The following is a 27658-nucleotide window of genomic DNA, read 5'->3' as shown; positions in this document are numbered from 1 at the left end:
CGCGGCATTTCAGAAGTATCGCGAGATCGACTGGAGCATCAGTCTGCGACGCTTCGTGCTCGCTGTTGGTTGTTTTTCTGTACATATCCGGTAAAATGCCTGGTTTATTCTTTTTTATGTGACTTAATAATTTACCATAAACGTTTTGGGTCTGCAGTGGAAATAACAGACAGAAATATGGAGGCCGCTGAAGGTAAGACGTGTTTAATGGAGCTAAAGATGCTAATGTCGGGTGTAAACACAGCGATGATGTTGCACTCGGACAGGTATCAGCGCTCCCACCCCCACGGAGGACATGAACGGAGCCGGAACCTTAATGGACCTGCTGGACGAACCCTTCCCGGACGTGGGCACGTATGAAGACTTCCACACGATTGACTGGCTGCGGGAGAAGTCCAGAGACACGGACCGCCACAGGAAGGTCCGTGAGGCGTTTGGTGGTGGTGGGGGGGATCCTACTGCTGCAGGTGTCTCACTTCCGGCTTCTCCTCCAGATCACCAGCAAGAGCAGGGAGTCCATCTGGGAGCTGATCAAGTCTCTGTTGGACGCCTGGTCCGGATGGGTGGTGATGCTGCTCATCGGCCTCCTGTCAGGTCAGTCCAGATCCAGGTCAGGGTCCACATCTGGATCCAGAAGTGATGGGGGTTTTATTCCAGACTACTAGGAAGCAAACGGATCTGCTTTCTGATGGAATCATAAAGTTTACACTTTTATTTCGGTAACTCCAGATGAAGCTGTAGAGCTGCATCAGCTGGAGCAGGCACGGGTCAGGTGGTAGCAGGTAACTGTGGCTGTCCTCAGGTACGCTGGCAGGTGTGATCGACCTGGCCGTGGACTGGATGACGGACCTGAAGGAGGGCGTGTGTCTGTCAGCCTTCTGGTACAGCCACGAGCAGTGCTGCTGGACCTCCAATGAGACCACCTTCGATGACCGGGACAAGTGTCCACAGTGGCAGAAATGGGCAGAGCTAATGACGGGTCACACAGATGTGAGGACTGACCTGATTTGAGGTGATTTGATGCATAAAGTTCTGGACTTTATTGGGTTTCTGATTCCAGGGAGCTGGAGCGTACGTGCTGAACTACTTCCTGTACATCCTGTGGGCACTGCTGTTCTCCTTCTTGGCCGTGTCACTGGTCCGAGTCTTCGCTCCATACGCGTGCGGGTCAGGAATCCCAGAGGTACTGAGCTGAGGGTGCTTACAGAACTTTCACGTGAAGAAACAAACCATGAGCTTTTGATGAGCCGGGTTTGTTCTCCTTCTCCAGATCAAAACGATCCTCAGTGGCTTCATCATCCGGGGATACCTGGGGAAGTGGACCCTGCTGATAAAGACCGTCACGCTGGTTCTGGCCGTGTCCTCTGGTCTGAGTCTGGGGAAGGAGGGTCCTCTGGTCCACGTGGCCTGTTGCTGTGGAAACCTCTTCTGCAGCCTCTTCTCCAAGTACAGCAAGAACGAGGGCAAACGCAGAGAGGTCCGCTGCAGCAGGTTCTGGTCCCGGTTCTGGTTCTGGATAATAATCTGTGTTTGTCTCCACAGGTGTTGTCGGCGGCGGCAGCAGCAGGTGTGTCCGTGGCCTTCGGAGCGCCTATTGGAGGGGTTCTGTTCAGCCTGGAGGAGGTTGGTTCTGATCCGATCTGATCCGTGTAAGGTTCTGGTTCTGTGGTAAAGCTTTCTCTTGTCCTCCAGGTGAGCTACTACTTCCCTCTGAAGACTCTGTGGAGGTCGTTCTTCGCGGCGCTGGTGGCGGCGTTCACACTACGGTCCATAAACCCGTTTGGGAACAGCCGCCTGGTTCTGTTCTACGTGGAGTACCACACCCCCTGGTACATGGCCGAGCTGGTTCCCTTCATCCTGCTGGGGGTGTTCGGGGGACTGTGGGGAACCCTGTTCATCCGGGCCAACATCGCCTGGTGCCGGCGGAGGAAGACGACCCTGCTGGGGAAGTACCCGGTTCTGGAGGTGATTGTGGTGACGGGGATCACGGCGGTTCTGGCGTACCCAAACCCGTACACCCGCCGCAGCACCAGCGAGTTGATTTCAGAGCTGTTCAACGACTGTGGAGCGCTGGAGTCCTCCCAGCTCTGCGACTACGTCAACAATCCCAACATGAGCCGACCCGTAGATGACATCCCGGACCGACCCGCCGGGCCCGGTGTCTACAACGCCCTGTGGCAGCTTGCCCTCGCTCTCGTCTTCAAGATCCTCATCACCATCTTCACCTTCGGCATGAAGGTCAGAACTTTGCTGTTTCACAACGTTTGGGCCCAGATGAGTTCTAGTGACCGTGGTTCTGGTTCCTCCTCAGATCCCGTCGGGCCTCTTCATTCCCAGCATGGCGGTGGGAGCGATCGCGGGTCGGATCGTCGGGATCGCCGTGGAGCAGATGGCCTACCACCACCATGACTGGATCATCTTTAAGAACTGGTGTCGGCCCGGCGCCGACTGCGTCACGCCGGGACTCTACGCCATGGTGGGAGCTGCTGCCTGCCTGGGTGAGCAGATCGGACGCAGAGCTGAGCCGGTTCTGGTTCCTGTATTAATGTTGTGGTTCTGATCAGGGGGCGTGACCAGGATGACGGTGTCTCTAGTGGTGATCATGTTCGAGCTGACGGGTGGGCTGGAGTACATCGTTCCGCTGATGGCCGCCGCCGTCACCAGTAAGTGGGTCGCCGACGCCTTCGGGAAGGAGGGGATCTACGAGTCCCACATCCAGCTCAACGGCTATCCCTACCTGGACGTCCGGGATGAGTTCACCCACCGCACCCTGGCCACCGACGTGATGAGGCCACGCCGGAATGACCCTCCTCTGGCTGTCCTCACGCAGGACAGCACCACAGTGGAGGACGTGGAGACGCTCATCAAGGATACGGACTATAACGGTTTCCCCGTGGTCGTTTCCCGGGAGTCGGAGAGGCTCATCGGATTCGTCCAGCGCCGGGACCTCACGCTCGCCATCAGTAAGTCTTTAACAAAACCTGCTTCCGGGACAAGAGACCGAGTAACAGCGTCCTCCTTCCTGTCCATCCTCAGGGAACGCCCGTCAGAAGCAGGACGGCGTGGTGAGCAGCTCCGTAGTCTACTTCACTGAAGATGCGCCGCAGCTTCCAGCCAGCAACCCTCAGCTGCTGAAGCTACGCCGCATCCTGAACCTCAGCCCCTTCACCGTCACAGACCACACCCCCATGGAGACTGTGGTGGACATCTTCCGTAAACTAGGACTGCGCCAGTGCCTGGTCACCAGGAGCGGGTGAGGAATCCGATGGAGTTCTGTTAGAACTGATGTGTTTAGTGGGAAAATGCCGCCCCCTGCTGGTCGCAGGAGGGTATTACACTTATTATTTATCAGGTAGTGAGCGTTGATGAAGTCTTTTGGTTGTTTAAAACAATAATTCATTGTTGACAGGATTGATCATTCTAGCGTTACCTTGGTTGCCTGTATTCTCCAGCTTCGCCACCAGCCCGAGAGACCCGAACTTGTATTTGATGTGAATAAAAGAAAAAACATCCCTAGCTATTATAGATTAGTCTACCCTCATTAACTCATTCACTGCCAGCCATTTCCTGATCGCTAACGGCCTTCGCTGCCAGCGTTTCTCACAGTTTTTACTGTTTTTTTAAGAGTCACAGAACGTTGCGCGCTAGCATGATGTCGATGCCAAAACAACCAAAACAAAGAGGAGACTCACCTCTTCCATCAGGAAGAAGCCGCGTGTTTCGAGCGTCATCCGTTCTTTCATAATCCGTTGTCGAATTGTGATCGGCAGACGCTTTTCCGGTTCGCGCCTAGCTTTTTTTACAGAAACGGCCCAAAATGATCTCCAAACACATGGATGTGTTGCTTCCTGATCATGTGATCTGTGACGTATGCGGATGAAGATCAGCTTCAGGGCGGGGGCTCGTTCCGATGCTCAAACAGTAAAAAAATGCAAATGTCGACTTTAGTCGTCATTGGCAGTGAACGGTTGGATCTAAAATGACGATTTTAGTCGTCAATGGCAGTGAATGAGTTAACAGAAACAAAATTACAAATGTTCAAATAAAGTAAAAATTCAATTCAATTAAAATGTTGTCAAATCCCCCCCCCCTCCAAAAATTTCAGGTCAACATCAAGTGTCTATAAATAATAACAAAAAGGTCTAAGTTGAAGAGAATAAATGTTATAGTGCAAGGAGCCAGTGTCCACACCTGTGGACACAGGGTCCTAGGAGGTTAATGATGTATCTGTCTCTGCAGGCGTCTCCTCGGCATCATCACTAAGAAGGACGTCCTGAGACACATGGCTCAGATGATGAACCAGGATCCAGAGTCCATCATGTTTAACTGACAGCAGACTGTAAATGCACTTGCTGTAAGCCCCGCCCCTCACCCAATCACCTGTACTCACCACTTTATTTGCAGCTGATTTAATTTAAAGGAGGAAAGATGACTGAGGAGGTTGGAGACTCGTGATCCAACTTGAAGCTACGTGTTTTCTGTTCTAAAGCTGAGTCCCGGGTTTAGACAAGTTCTTGGTTCCGTCCCTCTGAGACCAGTGGATGACCTGGAGGTTCAACACTGGGAACCAGACCGGAGGTGAAGCTCTAATGTTCAGAGAATCATTTAAATCAACAAGTATTTGACTCTTATTTATTTGTAGGTTTTAATTCTAAGATGATGGAGAATAAAACTCCTCTGAATTAAGAAAACTCAGTTGACCCTGACCTGAAGGTCAAAGGTCATTCCATAGAAGACCTCTGAAACTGAATTTACACAAGGATTTTTTTTTTTGCACAATTGTTTTTTTTTTCTATGTTGCTGCCATATTTATCTGCCAAGTGTTAATGGTTACTTTGCATCTCATCATCTGGTTTGTGCTCAAACGAACCAGAAGAGCTGATTTGTTAGTTTTAAGGTGAGTTGGAGTCGTTACCAGCTCCAGTCAGAATCGCCTCTATCAGCTCTAAACTCTGTCAGGCAGTTTGATGGAAATTACACTGGATTCCTGTTCTGTAAAAACATTCAAACTTGATGGTTTGTTTTATTATTCTGTGCTGTGATTTGACTCCATGTTGTTGTTTTAATGCCAACTGAATGTACACGTTGTCTAGAAAAATCTGTTTTTATTTATGTACGTCAGAAACGACGATATTGTTAGTGGGTTCTTTCAGAACTTCACCCAGTTGCACTTTTGTTCCTGAATCTAATCAAGTAAACCGTTCAACCCCTGGTGGTGTTTTGATTTTGTTGAACTTTAACCTCTGAGTACCCGGGTTAGTTAGTGGGTGTAGTCCCGCCATACAGCCGCCAGGGGTCACCACTCTGCGGATTCCTTCAGAATAACACAAGTTTGATTTTATAAATAAAACTTTATTTTTTGTTTTACTGGATTAACCGGGCTGCGGTCGGTTCTTTAGCAGCTGTAGCGGATGAAACGGGGGAAACTGCGTATTTAGATAAAAGGAGACCACCGGACTGGAACGGACCGTTACGCGAAGTAACGGTGGATTCATGTCCGGAGGCAGCATCGCCTACTGAATTCTTCCTCTCGGACTGAGTCGGTCCATCCGGTGAGTGGACGACTTACCGGTGAGCAGGTAAATGATCCCGGTAAGCAATTGTAAAAGAGCCGCTGGTGCGTAGGGAGCTAACCGAACTACCGTTGCTAATGCTAGCTTCCCAGTGTTTTAGATGGAAACTGGTTTGCTAGTAGCTAGCCGCGGAGTTAGCAGGTTAACCAGCTGTTAGACGTGACTAAACTATTAATCAGCAGGTTTAACAAACAGCTGGGAATGTTTGGGTTTAATTCAGCTTTCGGTTCCGTCTTGTTTGAAAGGAGGATGATGAGAAGCGTCCTCTTGTAGGACGTCACATCTAAATACTCCACCCGGAGAATTAACGGAAGCGGGCCACCGGAGCAGACATGGAGAAGGAGGTGAGCATGGACTACCTGCTGGACCTGGTCCTGCAGAAGGACCTGGGAAGAAGGCTCCAGGTGGGCCAGGAGATCACAGAGCTGGTCCAGAGCCAGGACAGGTGTCCCGGGCTGGAGCAAGACCAGAGCCTCTTGGACAGGATGGTGGACACGGTGGCCGGATCCTGGGTCAACTCCAGCAACTACAAGGTGAGGAGATCCTACTGCACAACATCTGTAGAGATGCTGCTAGAGGTTCCGGTTCTGCTGCTGAGCTTCTCAATCTCCTAAAATATTCAGTAACGTTTGAATTTGTGATGATGTCACAGCTGATGGACCTGTGCAGACTGGACATCTGCCCCTGTTGGTCCTTCTTCAGTGAAATTAGTCTTTAAAGCTCAAACAAGCTGTTTGCGTTTGAATGTCGGTGTGTGGTCTCGTGTTGTGGTTCTGGGTTTTACTTTAGGTCGGGATTTGACCTGGATCTGGTTTAGATGTGAGTCTGAGAAACATCTCATCTGGCAGGACCCCCTTGAATCATGTTTTAGTTTGTCCCTCAGAGTGGACCAAGAACTGTTCTGACCCAGACCGAAGTTGGTCTTGATTTGAACTGGTTCCAACTGAGCTCTGAAGCTCCTCTCGGAAACATTAGTGGACAATCCCTGGGAGATGTCCTCTTTAAGTTGGACCTAGACCTTCAAGGTGGACCAACCTGTAAGAAGGAGTGGTCCCCAGGTCCAGCAGGTGGTTGGATCATGTTTCAGGTTCTAGTTAGCCCGGTGCTCGGACTGGGAGCCCCCAGGAGCTGCTGGTTTAATTCCTGGCGGATGGAGCTGGACTGAAGCAGCTGCTGGTTTCTGGTTCTGTTGCATGAGAAATAAAAAGTTTGAACTTCAGGAAAAGACTTCGGGGTTTAAAACATCATTAATTTACTTGTATGGTTGACTATTTGATAATGACTTTGAAACAGAATTAAAACGAGAATAAATAATTTTATTATCACTGAGATTTTAGTGTGAATTTAAGATCTTATGTAGCAGACCATCTGATCCACATCCGGGTCAAATGATCTATGTTTAAATGGTTCTGATGACCTCACAACTGCGGGTTCTGAGCCGGTTCTGCAGCTAAATGATGCACTTCTCAGACCATCCACCAGAAGGCGAGCATGTTTTCCTTCTACAAGCTGACTTTCCTTAGTTAAGAAATGGTTTTCCAAAAATTGCACCGAATCCCGGACGTTTCCGCCCCGGTGGCGCGAAAGTGTTGGTCTGGTGTTAGCAGGGACGTTCTCACTAGACGTTCATTGAACCTCCCGAGCCACCCCGAGACAAGGACAGTTGGCTTGGTTCCGGTACCGTCACAGTCTTCTCAGATCTGAGCAGCCTCCTTGGTCTCGGTTCTGGTTTCATTTTCACCTCTCGGAATGACAGAACAGTACAGGACTTTTACTTTGAAATCATTCTTAAAACATCTATGTGGGTCATTTTATTGTTTTCAGGTATGTTTACGGCTCTAGGATGATTACCCAGAATCCTTTGCAGCCCCGTTTGGATGTTTATTTCCTGTTTCATTTTGCGCGCGCGCGCGCGTGTGTGTGTCAGGTGGTTCTGGTGGGGATGGAGGTCCTGTCGGCTCTGGTCAGCAGACTCCAGGAGAAGTTCAGGACTCAGGTGGGAACAGGTGAGAGCTGCAGGTTCTGTTTTATATTAAAATATTATTAATGAGTTATTTAATTAAACAGGAATTAAATTTTTAATTATTATTGTAAACAACATAATTGTTTTTTATGTTTAGTAACTTTTGATATTTAATTATTAACATTGTTTAATAGGCTCCATGTTTTCATTATTATTAATAATAACTGTAAACAATGCTAATTTAAAATTAAATGTTTTATTTCTCTCTAATGCATTAAAATGTTTTTTATTTGAAGAAAAAAAATTCATTTTAACCCTTTAAATTCCACATATTTGCTGCTGTGGATATTTGAATCATCAGTTTTGAACATTAAGGGTCATAATTTAATTAAAGTGATTGAATTTACTGTAGTGTGGTATGTGTTATTTAGTTGGGCTCAACTAGAAGAAGAAGAAGAAAATATATTTTCTATAGCGCCTCTCAAGATAAAAATCACGAGGCGCTTCACAAAAACAAAAAATGTAAAAATATAAAAAATAATTTTAGAAAATGGTTAAAAATATATTTAAAATGAGCAAAAAATAGACTATTGTGATTAAAAATGTTAAGAAAGAGACACTGGTGCTTTCTGACTTCTAAACAAATAAATACAGTCATAAAATCCTCTCAGACTGAAACAGAATTTAAATAAACCAGAATAAATAAAAAACATTTTCTATGAGTTTCATTAGGATGAGTCTGACTGTGGAACAAGTTCATCTTCATTTCTGTTCCTGTTTAAAATAAATTATTATTAATAACATTTGTGACGTCTAAGACGGTAAATAAATCACTGATTATTAATTCTAATTATATTATTATTATGTTTGTCTGATTTAGACACCAGACCGTGTCAGTGTGAAGTTAAATTTTACGAGATGTCCCTGAATGCTTTGTGTGTCTGATGAGTTTTAACAGTTTAGAACCTAACAGGAAGTTGGTTTTGTGTCGACCCAGTTCTGCCCAGTCTGCTGGATCGACTGGGAGACTCCAAGGACCAGGTCCGAGACCAAGACCAGGCTCTGCTGCTGAAGATCATGGATGAAGCTGCTAACCCTCAGGTACCTGACCAAAACCAGAACATGACTCAGATGTTTGTGTTGTTGTTGTCTTAATCTGACTATCGTGCGTGTGTGTGTGTGTGTGTGTGTGTGTGTGTGTGTGTGTGTGTGTGTGTGTGTGTGTGTGTGTGTGTGTGTGTGTGTGTGTGTGTGTGTGTGTGTGTGTGTGTGTGTGTGTGTGTGTGTGTGTGTGTGCGTGTTCGTGTGTGTGTGTACAGTTCGTGTGGGAGAGGATGATGGGAGGATTCAAACACAAGAACAACCGGACCAGAGAAGGACTCTGTATGTGTCTCGTCTCCACGCTGAACGTGTGAGTGGTTCGGTCCAGATCTGCTGAGCGATCAGACAGCATTCATTAACGCTGCAGCATAAAAACTTTTATTATCAGATAAGGGTCATATGAAACCTAAATGTAAACAAGGACTCAGGAAAAATGAAAGGGTGCATGTGGAAAAGATGGAAAACATTTTCTTATCTCAAAGAACTGTTTAGGATGAAAGTTCTGGTATTTAGAAGACTGAACCGAGTTAATGCCATTGGGTCTGTGTGTGTGTGTGTGTGTTTCAGGTTCGGATCCCAGAGTCTGACACTCAGTAAAATCGTTCCTCACATCTGTAACCTGCTGGGAGATCCTACGGGTCAGGTAGGACATCTGGAACAGGAGTGGTTCTGACTTCCTGTTGAGGGCAGGAAGCATTGCCCATCTGCTCCACTTCCTGTAGTCTCAAACACTCAGAGAGGAAACCGATCTAGACTGAAAGTTTTTATCATTAATGTTTCATGAGAGAGATGAGTAAAACCAGCCGTGTGTGTGTGTGTGTGTGTGTGTGTGTGTGTGTGTGGTGACTTGAAGGTGCGTGACTCAGCCATGACCTGTCTGGTGGAGATTTATCGACACGTGGGAGAGCGAGTCAGAATCGACCTGGGAAAGAAGGGTCTGCCTCAGTCACGGTGCGTTTAAGGATGGCTCTGGAAAGCATAGCTCCTGTGGTTCAGACACACAACTCTTCAACTTAATGAGGTTTCTCAGGGCAAAGGTCAGAAGTCTCTTTAAATTATAAAGGCCTAATGATGTCACACAACCAGAACACAAACCCTTGACCCTGGTGTTGACCCGGTCCAGGGGCAGCATCCTACCAATCCAACTCCAGGTTATTCTGACGCCAGTGACCTCTGATGGCTTGGGTCGGTACGGTCGGTACCGACTTCCTGTGGTTCCTAACTTGTCTCCAGACCCGAGATCTTATCCGGGTTTATTTTTTTGTTCTGATTCATGTCTTTATTGTCTTCATTCAGGCTCAACGTGATCTTCAGTAAGTTCGATGAGGTCCAGAGGTCAGGAAACATGGTTCTGTCCCCATTATCAGGTAAAGATCCTCTTCTGGTTCTCACCTGGTCCAGTAGCCTGGATCTTTACTATTGGTGTTCTCTGGGTTCTTGGTCTTACCTTTAATAAAGAACTGATTGAGGAGGGCCTAAGAGGATTCAGGTTTTCTGATCCAGATCAGGAGAACAGAGTTCAGCATGTTCAGGATTCACTGAGGCCATCTCACTGGTTCCAGGTTTGCTTAGAGCCTGGAGCCTGCTGAGGAGAATCTGCAGACAGTCAGGCTGTCTCTGACTAGAGAGAGAGAGAGAGAGAGAGTAGCCCTTTTTACAAGACACACCATGCCGGCAAATCGGCGTAATATTACCGCAATGGTATGTCTATAAACGTGCCATGCCGGCATGGCGTTGCACGAATTTTGCGGCATTCGTTCTGCTTCGCTTGGTAATGATATTGCGGTAATGGTCTGTCGTATGCGCCCTGGCGCAACAGAGGCAGATGTCATGATGTGGGGAGTTACTGCTGAGCTCCGGCTGGCAAATTTATTGAAAATGAAAGTAAACACAGGCAATACGGTTTGCTTTTTGAACAAAATCAGCTGAGATGGCAAACTGGAGCGCCGCAGCGCTCCATGAGCCTCTCTGTTAGAGCTGAAGCTCAGATCACCAGAGACTGCACAGGGACTGATGGGGACAGACACCTTTAGGAGCTGCTTGTTAAAAAAAAACGTAACGATCACGGCTTCAATCGCAACAAAAAGCAAGTTATGTCCAAGATAAACGGAAGTGTGTGGCAGCGCAGAGACCACCCCCATATCCCCTTTATGCCACCATCACCTAATCTTTTATAAAATTGCCACGATTGCACCACATTACCGCCACGGTCTGATCTTATAAACAACCTTTATCCTCCCCGGGGAGCCGCGGCAAATCCCATTTTGCAAATGCTATGGTCCTGTAAAAACAGCTAGTGTGTGTGTGTGTGTGTGTGTGTGTGTGTGTGTGTGTGTGTGTGTGTGTGTGTGTGTGTGTGTGTGTGTGTGTGTGTGTGTGTGTGTGTGTGTGTGTGTGTGTGTGTGTGTGTGTGTGTGTGTGTGTGTGTGTGTGTGTGTGTGTGTGTTTTAGACAACTAGACACATTTCTACTTTAGTAAAATTATTCAATTTAGGGAATAACAAAACAGAGATTTCAGACCTTATTAGAGGTTTCCACAGGGACAGAGGTGGTCCTCTAGCCTACAAATATACACCAACTGTAGCAATAGCTAAAGAATAAGGTCTTTACATAGGCAGGATGCATTGCTTTGTTCGTTTTTTACAGTTTAGTAAAAACAAAGTACAAAAAGAACAAAGTAATGGATTACGAAATTAAACACAGAACGATTGTACAAAAGATTTGCATAGATAGAATGGCTTTTCAGCTAAGCATTACATTATCCACCTAAAGCACACGTTGTGTTAGCAGCTAGTTAGTTTTAGCATGAAATAGTATGTGTTAGCATCACATATGTGTTAACTTTAACTAGTATGTGTTAGCATCAGTTATCCATCCATCCATCTCTTCCTCTTCTGCTTATCCGGTGGGTTCACAGGGGCAGCAGCCTAATCAGAGAGGTCCAGAAATCTCTCTCCCCAGCCACTTGAGCCAGCTTTTTCGGGGGAATCCCAAGGCATTCCCTGGCCAGCCAAGAGACAAAAGCGTGTCCTGGGTCTCCCTTCCTCCTGGTTGGACGTGCCCAGAAAACCTCACCAGGGAAACATCCAGGAGGCATCCTGACCAGATGCCCGAGCCACCTCAACTGGCTCATCTTGATGTGGAGGAGCAGCGGGTCTACTCCGAGCCCCTCCCAGATGACCGAGCTTCTCACCCTATCTCTAAGGGAGAGCCCAGCCACTCGACGGAGAAAACTCATTTCGGCCGCTTGTATCCGCGATCTCATTCTTTCGGTCACCACCCAAAGCTCATGACCATAGGTGAGGGTAGAAATGTAGATCGACCTGTAAATCGAGAGCTTCACCTTACAGCTCAGCTCTCTCATCACCATGACAGATTAGTACAACGCCCGCATCACTACAGACACAGCACCAATCCACCTATCGATCTCACGCTCCATCTTTCCCTCACTGGTGAACAAGACCCCGAGATACTTAAACTCCTCCACTTGAGGCAGGACCTCGTCCATCACCTGGAGAAGGTATTCTACCCTTTTCTGACTCAAGACCATGGTCTCGGATTTAGAAGAGCTGATTCTCATCCCAGCTGCTTCACACTCAGCAGCGAACAGCTCCAGCGAAAGCCCAAGATCACGTTCTGATGAAGCCAACAGGACCACATCATCTGCAAAAAGCAAAGACCCGATCCTCAGGCCACCAAAATAGATCCCCTCAACACCTTGGCTGTGTCTAGAAATCCTGTCCATAAAAGTTATGTAGAGAATCGGTGATAAGGGGCAGCCTTGGTGGAGTCCAACTCTCACTGGGAACAAGCCAGACTGCAGACCAAGCCCTGACACCATTCATACAGGGACCTAACAGCACATATCAGAGGGCCTGGTACCCCATACTCCCAGAGTACCCCCCACAGGGCCCCCTGAGGGGCATTAGCTAGTTTTTCTGTATCATCAATTAGCATGTTAGCGTCATTTAGCATGTGTTAATATCGCACATGTTTATGTTCTTTTTGATGATTTTAACATGTTATCAGGTGGTTTCTGTTGGACCCGGTTCCCTCCGAGTCTCTTCTGCTATCAGGGACTTGACACTTTAGACTAAACACCAGCGTGGACTAGATCTGAGCTTCCTGTTGGTCGGTTTGGGGTCAGACTGCTTCCTGTTGTTGGACTCTGTTCTGAGTTGGTCTTTTTAGAACCGTTGAGAGTTTTAAGAGTATTCATGGTGAATTTCCCCACTGTCACTAAAGTCTATTCTGTTCTATGGTGGTTTTAGTTTAAACCATAGATAAAGCCCTGGGGCCTTATTTATCAAGCTTGCTTACGCACAAAACGGGGTCGGAAAACTGCGTAAGGAACTTTCCACGCAAACTTTGGGATTTATGAAAGAAAACTTAGCAGAAAAATGTGCGCAACTTTAAGTTGACTAAGGACCTGGCTTACACACATGTTGGACGTGGAGAGCACCTGCAGTGCTGCTGCTGAGAAGGATAAAATTATCAAATCCTGCAGTATTATCACTTGTACTGCTTCGTTTTCACACAGAACAAGACCCCCCCCACACACACACACACACACAGCCTGAAGCGCAGAATACGGAATGCAGAATATCAGCAGGGGGACAGATTGAGACAGAATGTCATGCGTCTGTGACAGCGTGAGGGTCCTGTCACTGTGACCCGATTGATCATGCGCCCTGGCTACTTGAACAAGAGAGTTCTCCATTTGGGTGACTGGTTGCCCCTCGGGGATGATTAAAGTTTTATTTATTTTTTTAATTTGAATTTGGTTAGCGTGCGTGTGACTTTCACCCGGGAATCTGGAGATCGAATCCTGATCGGATCATTTTTTATATCTGCCACAGATCTCTCTGAAGAACTCAGCATTGACGGCTTCAGCAACGCTGTGCCACTCCGTGGATTTCGTCTTATTTGTTTTGCAAAAGCACTTCCTTTCATTTCTCCACCTCACCCACAAGTACCTCCATTTCTGCTTGTGAAATAGCGCTTCCTTGATCTGTGGTCGTGATTGAAATGCTGCAACAAGCCGGCTTATGCATATGCATGAGATCCACAAGGCACTTTGCATTGACTATTTATGGCAGTAAGTGGGCGTGTTGAGGGCGGGATGTGACTAAAATGCAGCTGAGAAACATTCTCGTTAGTCTCTGATTTATGAAGTGGAGATTGCGTGCAGCTGTGCGTACTCCATGCTTGATAGATCACAAACCTACTTGGCGTAAGTACATTTTTTTTGCTGAGCTTAAGTACGGTTTCAGTAAGGATTCTATGCAATGTTTGATAAATGAGACCCCTGGTTGTTCCTCCAGGGCAGAAACTCAGAATGAACTAGAACCTGTCCACACCTGATCTTGTGTTGAGATCTGAGCAAGGACAGGTACTGGAGCGGTGCACTCAAACTAGCAGCTGGTTCTCATCCCCAGGAAGGACAGGATAGTTAGTGACACTAAAGGGTCCACCAATCCAGAGGGTCCCTGGTCAGGTGGTGGATCCCCATGAGGAGGATCAGTTTCCTGTAGACCTGGTCTGATCCTACTGTACTGGTGCTGACCTCCTGGCCCCTTCACTGAGACAGATTCTATCTAAAGTCTTCCTCTGGATCTGGATCTCCTGGATCAGATTCTGATTCTGTGACCAAATTATCTGGTCAGGGTGAACTGGTCTATGTGAACTGGTCAGGGTGAACTGGTCTGTGTGAACTGGTCCGTGCTAACTGGTTCGTGTTAACTGGTCTGAGTGAACTGGTCTATGTTAACTGGTCAGGGTGAACTGGTCTATGTTAACTGGTCTGGGTGAACTGGTCAGGGTGAACTGGTCTGTGTTAACTGGTCTGAGTGAAATGGTGTACAGGAAACAGAAACAGGAAGAATCTAAATTTCTCCTCTTCCTCCTCCTGAGTCACCCATCATCTCTGATTCCTGCTTCAGCACCACCTCCTCTTTTCCTCTGTCTGACCCTTCCCCCTCATGTGATCGGCAGTCCAGAGGAGGAAAGAGGAGGAGCCAAAGTAGAACTAGAGGACGAAGAAGGAGGAGGATCGTGTTTAAGCACATGCTGCTGGTCAGGAGAAAGGGGAGGAGCAGCTCCTTCCTCCCCTCTGTTGTCCCTCTGTCTGAGGAGGATGGATTTTCTGCTCTGCTCCGGGACAATGTGAGGACCCGTTTGGACCTCTTGATCTGGACCCGGTCATGCTGAGGAAACTGGTCTGCAGGAGGATCTGCTTCTGTAAGCGGCTCCTCTTCTTCAGCACCGCAATCAGACAAGAAACGGAGATCAGGTCAGGAGGAGCACTTCCTGTTCCTGTCCTCCTCTCAGCTGAGTTCTGGTGCAGCTCCAGGGTCGGTTCTATTGGTTCTGTTCAGATGTTAACCAGCTGATGCTGCCATGGTTCTGACAGGTTCTGTTTGAGGCGTATTCTAGTTCTGTCTAAAGCTCGGGTGTGTGTCCATGGAGACGGTCAGAACGAGAGACAGAACCTGGTCCAGATCTGTCTTCACTACTGTGGTTCTGTCTCAGCTGACCTCTGACCCCTGACTCAGGAAGTATCTGCCAGGCTGGTTCTGTTCGGTGTTCAGGCTGTACACCGAACAGAACCTGCTTGTTCTCCGGGAATCTCAGTCATCTGCTCTGATTCAGCTGCACAGATTCCAGAACCTGCCTGCTGCTGAGTGGACCCATTGTTCTGACCCAAACCCATTCTGTCTTCCACAGATAGAACCTTTGAGGATGATGAGTCTGTGGACGGCGGACGCTCCTCTTCCTCATCCAAAGCTGGGAGGAAGGTGAACATGGGTTTGTTCCCTCGCGCCTCCTCCGCCTCCAGCAGCAAGGGTGCAGGTCAGAACCAGAACTTCCCAGCCTGGTTTAGGAGGACTCTGATGCTCTAACGTGTTCTGTTCTGCAGGCAGAGACGGGTCGGGGGCTGGAGCTGTGGATGTAGAGGACTTCATCCAGGCCTTTGAGGATGTGGCCCCGGTTCAGGTAGGAGGTCGGGTTCACCTTAAGGTTCTGAATCTGGCAACAGGTGGATCATCAGAACCTTCTCCATCAGATCTACTCCAGCCGGGAGGCGGGTGAGGCCATGACGAAGATCCGAGACGTTCTTTCAGACGATAAGGGGGACTGGGAGCTACGAGTGGCTGCGGTAAGCCCTGACCTCTGACCCCTGAGCTCTAACCCGACCCTGATCGGGTCCGATAACTACTGCTTCCTCTCCTCTCAGATAAAGAAGGTCCGATCGCTGGTCTGTGCCGGCGCCGCTGACTTTGATGAGTTCCCGCAGCAGCTGCAGCTGATGGAGGCGGCCTTCAAGCTGTCGGCCAAGGACCTGCGGTCTCAGGTGGTGAAGGAGGCCTGCATCACACTGGGGTGAGCCGGAACCACGCGGTCCAGTTAGGACTGTCCTTAACCAAGAGTAGAGTGCTCTCATTGTGGAGAATTAGGAAGATCAGAAACGGTCCAACCAGGAAGGAGTTTCCTCTGAAACAACAGAAGGTTCTGCATCTGGTGCTGGAATGACTCCTGAGCCAAGAACCACAGAGCTTTCACTGTTCCAGAGGAGAGAGCTTCTGCCTGGTTCTGGTTCTGGTTACTCACAAGTTCAAAAACCCGGTTCAGTGTTTTAACTCGTGAGTTTATGAAGATTCACAAAACCCAGAATAATTCAGAGAAATTAGATCAGGTGACCAATGGCGTGACATCACTTCCTTTTTTAGTGTGTGTCTCTTCCCCTGATCCTGTTCTCTCTCGTCTAACTGGCTCTTCTCCCTCTCTGCAGCCACCTGTCATCGGTTCTCCGCAGACGCTTCGACCACACCGCCGAGGCCGTCATGCCCACCCTCCTGACCCTGGTCCCCAACAGCGCCAAAGTCATGGCCACATCTGGTGTGGCCGCCATCCGCCTCATTCTTATGGTAAGCTTCTGTTCTGATGGAACCTCTTACCCCGGCTTTCCACAGGAGCCGTCAGCAGCACGTTACTGCAGCAGCACGTCATAGCTGCTGATAGGAACCGCTGTGGTCAACAGAACCTTTTCCACTGGAGCCGTCGGCAGCCGGCAGCAGCGCGAGTCGGCTGCGTCTCAGGAGCAGCATGTCGCGCCCTTTACGCGCCGGTTCTATTTTCTACGCGCGACGCCTCTTAAACGGGTCAAGTTCGACATTTTTGGGGAAGGAAAGACAGGAAATCGAACGCGGAAATGGAGAGAAGCTTCCGAGATTTTCAGAATAAATAACGTACTGCGTTCCGGTTGCTTTACTTTTAAAAACAGTTACTAACTGTGCGTCCCCGTGAGAAGTTATCACCTAGCTAGCGGCCTCCTTTGTTTTTCAGGTCCGTATTGGCGATTATAAAATGGACAGAACATAAAACACAAACCATGTTGTAGTTTTCTCCTGCTTGTCGTTGTGTTTACTGACGAAGTCACTCGAGTGACTTCGTGCTCGGTCGGTGACAGCTGCTCCCCTGCTGCTTCGCGTCTCGTGGGAAGGGCCAAGCAGCAGCTTACGCGAGCAAGACGTGCTGCTGCAGTAACGTGCTGCTGACGGCTCCAGTGGAAACCCGGGGTTAGTCAACAGGAGGCTCAAGAACACTGGGAGAGCAGAAACCACCTTCTTAACCCTAACGCCCCCTGCTGGCCCTCAGTGTTACTGCAGCTAAAGCTCATCACTGATAATCACATCAGAGGTTTGTGTGTTTTTCAGCACACACACTTTCCTCGTCTGATCTCCATCATCATCACCAGCTGCTCCTCCAGATCCGTGGCTGTGAGAAGGTCAGGTCTTTGTGTGTGTGTGTGTGTGTGTGTGTGTGTGTGTGTGTGTGTGTGTGTGTGTGTGTGTGTGTGTGTGTGTGTGTGTGTGTGTGTGTGTGAAGTTCTAAATGCTTAAATCCTACTTTTTATCTTTATGTTTGTCGTTAAAGTTTCATAGATTCGGTTTATTGCAGGTTTTAAATGTCCAGATTTTTATATTTAATTTAAAAAAAGTCTTGCTGTTTCTTTCTTTGTGGTTTTACTGAATTTTTTCCATTTTCAGACGTTGTTTTGAGTTTCTGGACCTGATCCTACAGGAGTGGCAGACCAGCGGCCTGGAGAGGTGAGAAACCAGATCAGACTGGTTTTAGAGTCACATCTCAGAGCTGAAGGCGGGTTTATTTAATGTTTTAGTGGATTTGAAACCCAAAGGGATCCTCCTGGTACCTCGGTAGGAAACATGACGCTGGGTCAGCTTGGGATCGACATCATCCGTCTCCCTGGTGATATCGGGGATTCTTTGTCTGCCTCCTAAAGCCCGATTGTGTTCCAGTCTGGCTGCTTCCTTTTGCTGAGTAGAAACCCGATCTGACCCAGGGACTCTGAGTCAGGGAGCCTCATCGACCCATCTGTCACCAAATCACTCCCGAGTTTCACCAGAACTCAGAAATCAGAGCTTAGAATTATTAACGGATCATTTACGTCCACCATTCATAAACGCAAGGTGTTTACTGGAACCAGTTTAGTCATGTTTCATATTCATACTGGTGAAGCCTGGGGTCTGGTCTGGTCTCATTCCTCACAGGTCAGCACCAGTTTAACTCTATATTGTAATGAAGTTAATTTACACTTAATTAAGGACCGTGAGACATTAAGATTGCATATCGAGTAAGCAATCAATCTTACGGACCACTGAGTTATTTAACCAGAAGATTGGAACTTTTTATTGTAGGGATTTGCCACACCTTGTATTAACTGAGAGACGAGAAGAGAGAGAGTCCTTTAAACGTTTAAGATAATTTATTACTAAATAATTTTAACACAATTTCAACAAAACTAACTCTGCTAATGATGGATGCTCTGTTTGAATGAGGTGTGAGGTGGATGGTGTGTGTGAATGAGTGTCATTCAGAACCCTCATATCCGGAGAAACAAAGTCTGAGTGGGAGATGATGTTTTGCTCCTAACCGATCAGAGTTTGAGACTTGTAGTCATAAACACATGAGACGCCATTTTGTTGCATCCACATACCCTCAGTGAGACCTCCAATGATGGATCCAGAATGCCAGGTCCTCGGACCTTCCTTCCGGTACTGGAGCCAATGGTACAGCGTCACAGCACGACAAACTAGTCCTTGGATTGTCTCCAGGTAAAAAGCGACAGGTGGTTCACAGCGTCAAAATGGGGACCCTCCTTGGGTCAGCGAGTTCAGCTTTTATTCTGAAAGGAACTGTTGCTTGGTTGGTAAACAACAGAATTTTCCCAGCTTGAATGGTTCTCAGCTTAAAAAGAGAAGTACAGATGGCCGGTCCAATACTTCACTTAGCATGCGGTGAACTCAGTGAGATCTTGAGAACTGAACATAAGATGGCGTTGGAACAGTTTTATTAATCTGGATGTTTTTGATTCTGGACAAATCAAAGCTGACAGATTTATAAACACCACAGAGACTCTGCCACACTTCAGACTAGGAAGGTTCTGATTGGATCAGTACAGCAATGTGTCATGTGATTGTTTTCCTTACGTGTGTCAGTGTGTCTAGTGAACTAGATTAAGTCATATTACTTATTAAAACATATTAATCATAATATTGTGATTTCACAGATCGGTCACATTGTATTATTGACTAACAGTTGTTTTGATTAGCTTTATTGAAAATATAGTTCTTTGTTTTAATAAAAGAAACTAGTCTCTTCATCTTCTGTCTTCATTGCTGGAAAGTAAACAGTTTAGAAGCGAATGCATGACCTTGAGGCTGTTTCATGCACTCTGGTGCTGTGTCAAAGGCAACTGCGGAAAAAGTTAAATAACCTTGGAGGAATAGCTCCTTCATCACGTTACAATATTAATCTGTTCAGACCCTCTTCAGGTGTTTTGGTTGGTACCAGACGGTGGTCAGGAGGAGCTCCTCTCTTTCTCCTCCTATAGATTTTACACTGTGTGTTTTATTCTGACTCTAGTTCTCGTCTCTCACAGAGTCGTTGATGATCAGAGGTTTAACTTCCTGTTTGGTTAAATCCTACAAGGTTTTATTCTTGGTTTCATGTAATGTTCTAAAATGTTCTGGATCAGTTCTCCTTCTTTGGCTGATGCCAGTGTGAGTTGTTGAACCACCAGGCTGACCAGTTTCCTTTAAAACTGGAGAAAGTAAATGTTGTGATTTTGTCCTTCTGACAGACATGGAGCCGTTTTAATGGAAACTATAAAGAAAGGCATCCATGATGCAGACGCCGATGCTCGCTCTGTGGCCAGGAAGTAAGGCACCTCCAGCAGATTATTACCGTTTGTGGTGTGAAACACAAACACCCTGACTAACCGCCAGCTTCTTGTTTTTGCTGCTCATCATTTCAGGTGTTACTGGGGATTTTATGGCCACTTCAGCCGGGAGGCGGAGCTTCTATTCCAGGGTCTGGAGTCGTCCTATCAGAGAGCTCTCCAGGCTCATCTGAGCGGCGGTGACAGTGTCATGTCACTCCCAACATCTGATCGCTCCTCCTCCTCGTCTCAGGAGAGTCTGAAGTGAGTCTAGTCACCTCTGATTGATGATGATGAGCATTCGCTGTGCTTCTTTTGCTTTGCCAACCTTTTAACTTTACTCAGTTTCCACCTATTCCCTGTTTGTCTCTGCACCAATGTCTGTGATGAGAAACAATCAAGTTCAGTTTCTGCTTGTTATTTTCTCCATAGTCGTCCGTTTCCTGTGAAAAGCTCAGCAGGAGGCAGAACAAACAGATGTAAGTGTTTACAGCTCAAAGAAACACATCTGTTGTGTCTCAACCAGGAGTCTAAAGGATGATTATCAGATGTTTACTTCTGAGTCTCACACTGATGAACGATCGAATCACTAATCGTATGAGAACAAACACAGCTGTTTATAAATCCAGCTGTTGCTTATATATCTAGTTGTTTTTTATTGTTCCAGCTGTTTATAAATCCAGCTGTTGTTTATAAATCCAGCTGTTGCTTATATATCTAGTTGTTTTTTATTGTTCCAGTTGTTGTTTTTAAATCCAGCTGTTGCTTATATATCTAGTTGTTTTTTATTGTTCCAGCTGTTTATAAATCCAGCTGTTGTTTATAAATCCAGCTGTTGCTTATATATCTAGTTGTTTTTTATTGTTCCAGTTGTTGTTTTTAAATCCAGCTGTTGCTTATATATCTAGTTGTTTTTTATTGTTCCAGCTGTTGTTTATAAATCCAGCTGTTGTTTATAAATCCAGCTGTTGTTTATAAATCCAGCTGTTGCTTATATATCTAGTTGTTTTTTATTGTTCCAGCTGTTGTTTATAAATCCAGCTGTTGCTTATATATCTAGTTGTTTTTATTGTTCCAGCTGTTGTTTATAATCCAGCTGTTGCTTTTATATCTAGTTGTTTTTTTATTGTTCCAGCTGTTGTTTATAAATCCAGCTGTTGCTTATATATCTAGTTTTTTATTGTTCCAGCTGTTGTTTATAAATCCAGCTGTTGTTTATAAATCCTATTGCTGCTTATATATCTAGTTGTTTTTTTATTGTTCCAGCTGTTGTTTATAAATCCTGTTGTTGCTTATATATCTAGTTGTTTTTTATTGTTCCAGCTGTTGTTTATAAATCCTGTTGTTGCATATATGTCTAGTTTTGTTGTTCCAGCTGTTGTTTATACATCCAGCTGTTGCTTATATATCTAGTTGTTTTTTATTGTTCCAGCTGTTGTTTATAAATCCAGCTGTTGCTTATATATCTAGTTGTTTTTTATTGTTCCAGCTGTTGTTTATAAATCCAGCTGTTGCTTATATATCTAGTTGTTTTTTATTGTTCCAGCTGTTGTTTATAAATCCAGCTGTTGCTTATGAATCCTGTTGTTGCATATATATCTAGTTGTTTTTGTTGTTCCAGCTGTTGTTTATAAATCCAGCTGTTGCTTATATATCTAGTTGTTTTTTATTGTTCCAGCTGTTGTTTATAAATCCAGCTGTTGTTTATAAATCCTGTTGTTGCTTATATATCTAGTTGTTTTTTTATTGTTCCAGCTGTTGTTTATAAATCCAGCTGTTGCTTATATATCTAGTTGTTTTTATTGTTCCAGCTGTTGTTTATAAATCCAGCTGTTGCTTTTATATCTAGTTGTTTTTATTGTTCCAGCTGTTGTTTATAAATCCAGCTGTTGCTTATATATCTAGTTGTTTTTTATTGTTCCAGCTGTTGTTTATAAATCCAGCTGTTGCTTTTATATCTAGTTGTTTTTTATTGTTCCAGCTGTTGTTTATAAATCCAGCTGTTGCTTATATATCTAGTTGTTTTTTTATTGTTCCAGCTGTTTTTAAATCCAGCTGTTGCTTATATATCTAGTTTTTTATTGTTCCAGCTGTTGTTTACAAATCCAGCTGTTGCTTATATATCTAGTTGTTTTTTATTGTTCCAGCTGTTGTTTATAAATCCAGCTGTTGTTTATAAATCCCGTTGTTGCTTATATATCTAGATGTTTTTTTATTTTTCCAGCTGTTGTTTATAAATCCCGTTGTTGCTTATATGTCTAGTTGTTTTTTTATTGTTCCAGCTGTTGTTTTTAAATCCAGCTGTTGCTTATATATCTAGTTGTTTTTTATTGTTCCAGCTGTTGTTTATAAATCCAGTTGTTGCTTATATATCTAGATGTTTTTTTATTTTTCCAGCTGTTGTATATATTTCTAGTTTTTTATTGTTCCAGCTGTTGTTTATAAATCCAGCTGTTGTTTATAAATCCAGCTATTGCTTATATATCTAGTTGTTTTTTTTATTGTTCCAGCTGTTGTTTATAAATCCAGCTGTTGCTTATATATCTAGTTGTTTTTATTGTTCCAGCTGTTGTTTATAAATCCAGCTGCTGCTTATATATCTAGTTGTTTTTTTTATTGTTCCAGCTGTTGTTTATAAATCCAGCTGTTGCTTATATATCTAGTTGTTTTTATTGTTCAAGCTGTTGTTTATAAATCCAGCTGTTGCTTATATATCTAGTTGTTTTTATTGTTCCAGCTGTTGTTTATAAATCCAGCTGTTGCTTATATATCTAGTTGTTTTTTATTGTTCAAGCTGTTGTTTATAAATCCAGCTGTTGCTTACATATCTAGTCGTTTTTTATTTTTGCAGCTGTTGTTTATAAATCCAGCTGTTGCTTATATATCTAGTTGTTTTTATTGTTCCAGCTGTTGTTTATAAATCCAGCTGTTGCTTATATATCTAGTTGTTTTTTTATTGTTCCAGCTGTTTTTAAATCCAGCTGTTGCTTATATATCTAGTTTTTTATTGTTCCAGCTGTTGTTTACAAATCCAGCTGTTGCTTATATATCTAGTTGTTTTTTATTGTTCCAGCTGTTGTTTATAAATCCAGCTGTTGTTTATAAATCCCGTTGATGCTTATATATCTAGATGTTTTTTTTATTTTTCCAGCTGTTGTTTATAAATCCAGCTGTTGTTTATAAATCCCGTTGTTGCTTATATGTCTAGTTGTTTTTTTATTGTTCCAGCTGTTGTTTTTAAATCCAGCTGTTGCTTATATATCTAGTTGTTTTTTATTGTTCCAGCTGTTGTTTATAAATCCAGCTGTTTATAAATCCAGTTGTTGCTTATATATCTAGATGTTTTTTTATTTTTCCAGCTGTTGTATATATTTCTAGTTTTTTATTGTTCCAGCTGTTGTTTATAAATCCAGCTGTTGTTTATAAATCCAGCTATTGCTTATATATCTAGTTGTTTTTTTATTGTTCCAGCTGTTGTTTATAAATCCAGCTGTTGCTTATATATCTAGTTGTTTTTATTGTTCCAGCTGTTGTTTATAAATCCAGCTGCTGCTTATATATCTAGTTGTTTTTTTATTGTTCCAGCTGTTGTTTATAAATCCAGCTGTTGCTTATATATCTAGTTGTTTTTATTGTTCCAGCTGTTGTTTATAAATCCAGCTGTTGCTTATATATCTAGTTGTTTTTATTGTTCCAGCTGTTGTTTATAAATCCAGCTGCTGCTTATATATCTAGTTGTTTTTTTTATTGTTCCAGCTGTTGTTTATAAATCCAGCTGTTGCTTATATATCTAGTTGTTTTTATTGTTCCAGCTGTTGTTTATAAATCCAGCTGTTGCTTATATATCTAGTTGTTTTTATTGTTCCAGCTGTTGTTTATAAATCCAGCTGCTGCTTATATATCTAGTTGTTTTTTTTATTGTTCCAGCTGTTGTTTATAAATCCAGCTGTTGCTTATATATCTAGTTGTTTTTATTGTTCCAGCTGTTGTTTATAAATCCAGCTGTTGCTTATATATCTAGTTGTTTTTATTGTTCCAGCTGTTGTTTATAAATCCAGCTGTTGCTTATATATCTAGTTGTTTTTTATTGTTCAAGCTGTTGTTTATAAATCCAGCTGTTGCTTACATATCTAGTCGTTTTTTATTTTTGCAGCTGTTGTTTATAAATCCAGCTGTTGCTTATAAATCCAGGTGTTGTTATCAATACAGATGTTTTTTATTAATCTAGCAGCTTAAAAATCTAGATATTCATAAATACAGCTATTGTTTATAAATCCAGGTGTTGCTAATTCCAGCTGTTTAGAAAATCCAGGAGCTGTTTAAAAATCCAGCTATTGTTTATAAATGTAATTGTTATGTATACGTCCAGCTGTTGTTTATAAAGGCACCTGTTGTTTCTTTAACTAAAGCCGTCCCCCGGACACCAGCTGCCTCCTCGCTAGCATCGTTGCAGCGATCTCGTAGCGATGTTGACGTTAATGCCGCGGCGACCGCCAACACTCGAACCAGGATGCCAGCCGTTTCTTCTGCTGCGCCTTCGTCTCTCTTCAGCTCAGCATCAGCTCTTCCTCCTGGATCCTACGCTTCTCTTGGTAAGAGTTATCGCCATCCTTGATGGTTGCTGAACAATCTGAGCGCCACTGTTGTTACAGATCTTGATCGAGATACAGAAGAAGAAGAAGAAGAAAATATCATTTCTATAGCACCTCTCAAGATAAAACATCACGAGGCGCTTCACAAAAACAAAACAAAAAAGTTAAAATATAAAAAAGCATTTAGAAAATGGTTAAAAATATATTTAAAATGAGCAAAAATAGGCAATTGTGATTTAAAAGAAAAAATGTTAAAAAAGAGAGAGAGTGAATAGGAAAGAGGGAAATCAGTGGATCCTGAGGAAGGTGGAATAGGTGGGGAGAGCAGAATAAAGAGAGAGTGGTGAAGAAGGTCACACAAAAACCAGCTTGAACAAGTGAGTCTTCAGCTGCTTTTTAAAGGAGACCACTGAGTCCACTGATCTCAGGCTCAGGGGGAGAGAGTTCCAGAGTCTGGGGGCCACAGCAGCAAATGATCTGTCACCTTTGGTCTTTAGCCTGGTGCTGCACAACCAGTAGGCTTTGATCACTGGACCTCAGGGACCTGCTGGGGGTGTAGGGACTAAGAAGATCACCAATGTAAGATGGTGCTTGTCCATGTAAGGCCCAATAGACCAGAACCAGGATCTGTAAATGAACCCTGAGGTTGACTGGCAGCCAGTGAAGCTGGAGGAGAAGCGGGGTGATGTGGGTGTGTTTGGAGGACTTGGTCAGAAGCCGAGCACAGGCATTCTGAACCACCTGTAGACGGTTCAGGGAGGTTCTGCTCAGACACGTGAAAAGAGAGTTACAGTAGTCTAAGCGTGAGGAGATGAAGGTGTGGAGGACTGTCTCAAGTTCAGAGCGGGACAGAATGGGACTCAGCTTAGCAATGTTCCTGAGATGGAAGAAGGAAGAGCGAACAAGAGAACTGACATGAGAATCCAGGGTGAGAGCTGGGTCAAAGGTCACGCCAAGATTCCTGACACAAGGTTTGGTGTGGGAAGCAAGCTGACCAAGAGAGTCTCTGACTTTGGGAACCAGCTTGTCTGGGGCACAGATGAGGATCTCAGTCGTATCTTCATTCAGCTGTAGAAAGCTCCCAGCCATCCAGGTTTTGATAGTCTAAGCAGGTGTGTAACAGCTGCAGCTTAGACATCTCATGGGGCTTAAAGGAGATGTACAGTTGGATGTCATCTGCATAAAGATGGTAGGAGATTCCTTTGAAGGAGCTCAGGATGTGCTGAAGAGGAAGCAGATAGAGGAGGAAGAGCAGAGGCCCCCAGCAAAGAACCTTGTGGGACACCATGGGTAAGAGAGGTGGTGGAGGACCTAAACTTGGAGACGGCTACAGAAAAGGAGCGCTCAGAAAGATAAGAGGAGAACATCACATATTTAACTTTCTGGGGGAAGAAGCATCTCAGACCAAAGATCCGAGCTCTGAGTAACTAATCATGTGTTAGTTATCATCTCAAACAGAACACCTGAAGCTGCAGAACTCACAATTCTAACTCAGGTTACGGTGGAAACGGCTATCAGAGCTTTTCTGAAAAACAATATGACATGTTCTCTCTCTGACGGTGTGCTCAACACAGTGACTGATCAGAAACAAAATCCTGACTCATGCTCTACATCTGCCTGTTTCTGTTTGGCTGAGAATATTTGATCCAACATAGATTTCAAAACCAAAGCTCTCATTAAATTTAGGGGGACTTCTTGTAGCTTTTTATTTCTCTTTAAGATTCACATCTTCTCAGAGGAAGCTGGTTCTCCTCTTATACTTTCTGAAGATGTTCTCCAGTCATGTTTGCTGTGATTAAATGACCCAGTTAGTGAAGTGATCGACACGCTAACGCAGGTCACATGACTGTAGAGTTCATACCAGATCAGCTGCTTCCTGAAACAAAACTGAAACTTTACATCCTGTTGTCTCCTCTGGCCCCGCCCACCTCTCAGAAGGCTCGTGGTCTGTTAATACAGATGGTAAGATGTGTGTGGTCATGTGTGTGTCTGTCTGCATGGACAGTCTGCATGGTTTAGTGTTATCTCCCACATCTGGAAACCAGCTGTTGGTAAAGCCCGTTATCAGTCTGTTTTGGGTTCTGTGGGAAACATGAAACTGATTCTGGACCAGGTGTCTAAACTGCTGAATGTTGCGGATCAGAGAGGCTGCAAGCTAAAACGTTAGCGCTGCGTCTGACCCCGCCCACATGGGTCATGCGACTCTACATTGGTCAGACGCTAATTCTACATCAGTTTGAGTGAAAAGTTTGTGGTTAGTGCTGAACAGGTTGTCTCAGCTGCATGTGGTCATGTGATCATATCTCAGATCAGAACCCTCATGGATCCAACTGTAGTCCTGTTCCATTTAAGTCCAATTTACTGTTGCTCTTGCAGTTCAACTTTAACGGGTTTCTGTTCTTAGGTCGAGTTCGAACCCGGAGGCCGAGCTCGGGAAACACTCCTCTGGTGACTGACGGTCGGAGTGGAGGAAAAGTTGTGTCCCAGTCTCAGCGTGAGTTTTATTCGATGAACCCAAAACTTTTCCTCCAGTCATGTGATCTCAGACTTAATAAGTCACCTAAAACATTTCCTGATGTTTCAGCTGGCAGTCGGTCTGGTTCTCCAGGTCGTCTACTCAGCTCCACCTATGGCAGAGTCCCGAGGCCAAGCACAGGTGGTGCCGGGGCAACCTCCAGAGAGAAGAACCAATCTCGAGGTCACCGCAGTCAGGGCTGCAGCAGAGAGACAAGCCCCAGTAAGTCAGGCCTGGGTAAGAACCAGAATTGTTTCTGGATCAGTTTTTGGTCAAAGCTCCAAATAAAGATGTAGATGGATCAGCAAAGCTCCAAATTATCCGGTGTATCGGAGTTTCATCTGCAAAGAGAGGAAACAGGATGTCTTTTACCAACAGGCTAAAAGCTATCTATAAAAACTAGGGATGCACAACATATCAGTATCAGCCGATGTTTGGCATTTTTTAACATATCGGTATCGGTTCGATAAATAAAACTGGGCCGATATGAACAACCGATATTTTTTCCATCTCATCTCCATTTGTTTGCCTCTTTCACTCAGTCATGTGAACAGTGAATGAAATCATCTCAGAACCGTAAATGTGTGTTTTGTGTGTACATAGTAACATAAATTCAGCTCTAATAATTTTCATTCTATACAAAATCTGCCTATTTTAGAAGCAATAATGTCA

At 44.8% G+C, this 27658-nt stretch overlaps 2 protein-coding genes and 1 non-coding gene across 27 annotated transcripts in view; 2 read left to right on the top strand and 1 right to left on the bottom strand.

The window, feature by feature from the left end:
* Nucleotides 1-17: 17 nt before the first annotated feature.
* Nucleotides 18-5212, top strand: LOC107384570 (chloride channel, voltage-sensitive 4). Its single transcript, XM_015957898.3, has 12 exons — nucleotides 18-193; nucleotides 267-421; nucleotides 495-594; nucleotides 803-990; nucleotides 1061-1183; nucleotides 1271-1477; nucleotides 1543-1623; nucleotides 1693-2238; nucleotides 2312-2498; nucleotides 2565-2963; nucleotides 3037-3253; nucleotides 4240-5212. Exons 1-12 carry the CDS (start codon nucleotides 178-180, stop codon nucleotides 4328-4330), a joined length of 2310 nt encoding a protein of 769 aa, XP_015813384.1. The 5' UTR covers nucleotides 18-177; the 3' UTR covers nucleotides 4331-5212.
* A 180-nt stretch (nucleotides 5213-5392) lies between these two features.
* LOC107384569 (CLIP-associating protein 1-A) overlaps nucleotides 5393-27658 on the top strand; it is a 31509-nt gene continuing 9243 nt past the window's right edge. For 10 of the 25 annotated variants that reach the window (XM_070549604.1, XM_070549603.1, XM_070549605.1 and 7 more), the window contains exons 1-22: nucleotides 5393-5579; nucleotides 5819-6106; nucleotides 7501-7579; nucleotides 8534-8637; nucleotides 8856-8947; nucleotides 9205-9280; nucleotides 9491-9588; nucleotides 9934-10004; nucleotides 15364-15489; nucleotides 15557-15633; nucleotides 15704-15796; nucleotides 15875-16020; nucleotides 16430-16565; nucleotides 17355-17425; nucleotides 17688-17747; nucleotides 19802-19879; nucleotides 19976-20143; nucleotides 20312-20358; nucleotides 24289-24471; nucleotides 26407-26433; nucleotides 26876-26965; nucleotides 27056-27223. In XM_070549604.1, the coding sequence (XP_070405705.1) occupies nucleotides 5906-6106; nucleotides 7501-7579; nucleotides 8534-8637; nucleotides 8856-8947; nucleotides 9205-9280; nucleotides 9491-9588; nucleotides 9934-10004; nucleotides 15364-15489; nucleotides 15557-15633; nucleotides 15704-15796; nucleotides 15875-16020; nucleotides 16430-16565; nucleotides 17355-17425; nucleotides 17688-17747; nucleotides 19802-19879; nucleotides 19976-20143; nucleotides 20312-20358; nucleotides 24289-24471; nucleotides 26407-26433; nucleotides 26876-26965; nucleotides 27056-27223 (2191 nt within the window). In that variant the 5' untranslated portion in view covers nucleotides 5393-5579; nucleotides 5819-5905. Of the gene's footprint in view, nucleotides 5593-5818; nucleotides 6107-6163; nucleotides 7398-7500; nucleotides 7580-8533; nucleotides 8638-8855; nucleotides 8948-9204; nucleotides 9281-9490; nucleotides 9589-9933; nucleotides 10005-14747; nucleotides 14878-15363; nucleotides 15490-15556; nucleotides 15634-15703; nucleotides 15797-15874; nucleotides 16021-16429; nucleotides 16566-17354; nucleotides 17426-17687; nucleotides 17748-19801; nucleotides 19880-19975; nucleotides 20144-20311; nucleotides 20359-24288; nucleotides 24472-26406; nucleotides 26434-26875; nucleotides 26966-27055; nucleotides 27224-27658 lie in introns of those variants that run through there. The other 15 variants (XM_070549611.1, XM_070549609.1, XM_070549602.1 and 12 more) reach the window with 7 other exon arrangements.
* LOC129157220 (U4atac minor spliceosomal RNA) lies at nucleotides 7108-7237 on the bottom strand. The gene has a single exon (XR_008560537.1). It is a non-coding gene; the product is annotated as a U4atac minor spliceosomal RNA (small nuclear RNA).

Source organism: Nothobranchius furzeri, chromosome 3 (assembly GCF_043380555.1).
Source record: "Nothobranchius furzeri strain GRZ-AD chromosome 3, NfurGRZ-RIMD1, whole genome shotgun sequence".
Classification (NCBI taxonomy): domain Eukaryota; kingdom Metazoa; phylum Chordata; class Actinopteri; order Cyprinodontiformes; family Nothobranchiidae; genus Nothobranchius; species Nothobranchius furzeri.
The sequence above is the reverse complement of the archived record's forward strand: the minus strand, read 5'-3'. Positions and strand labels throughout refer to the sequence as shown.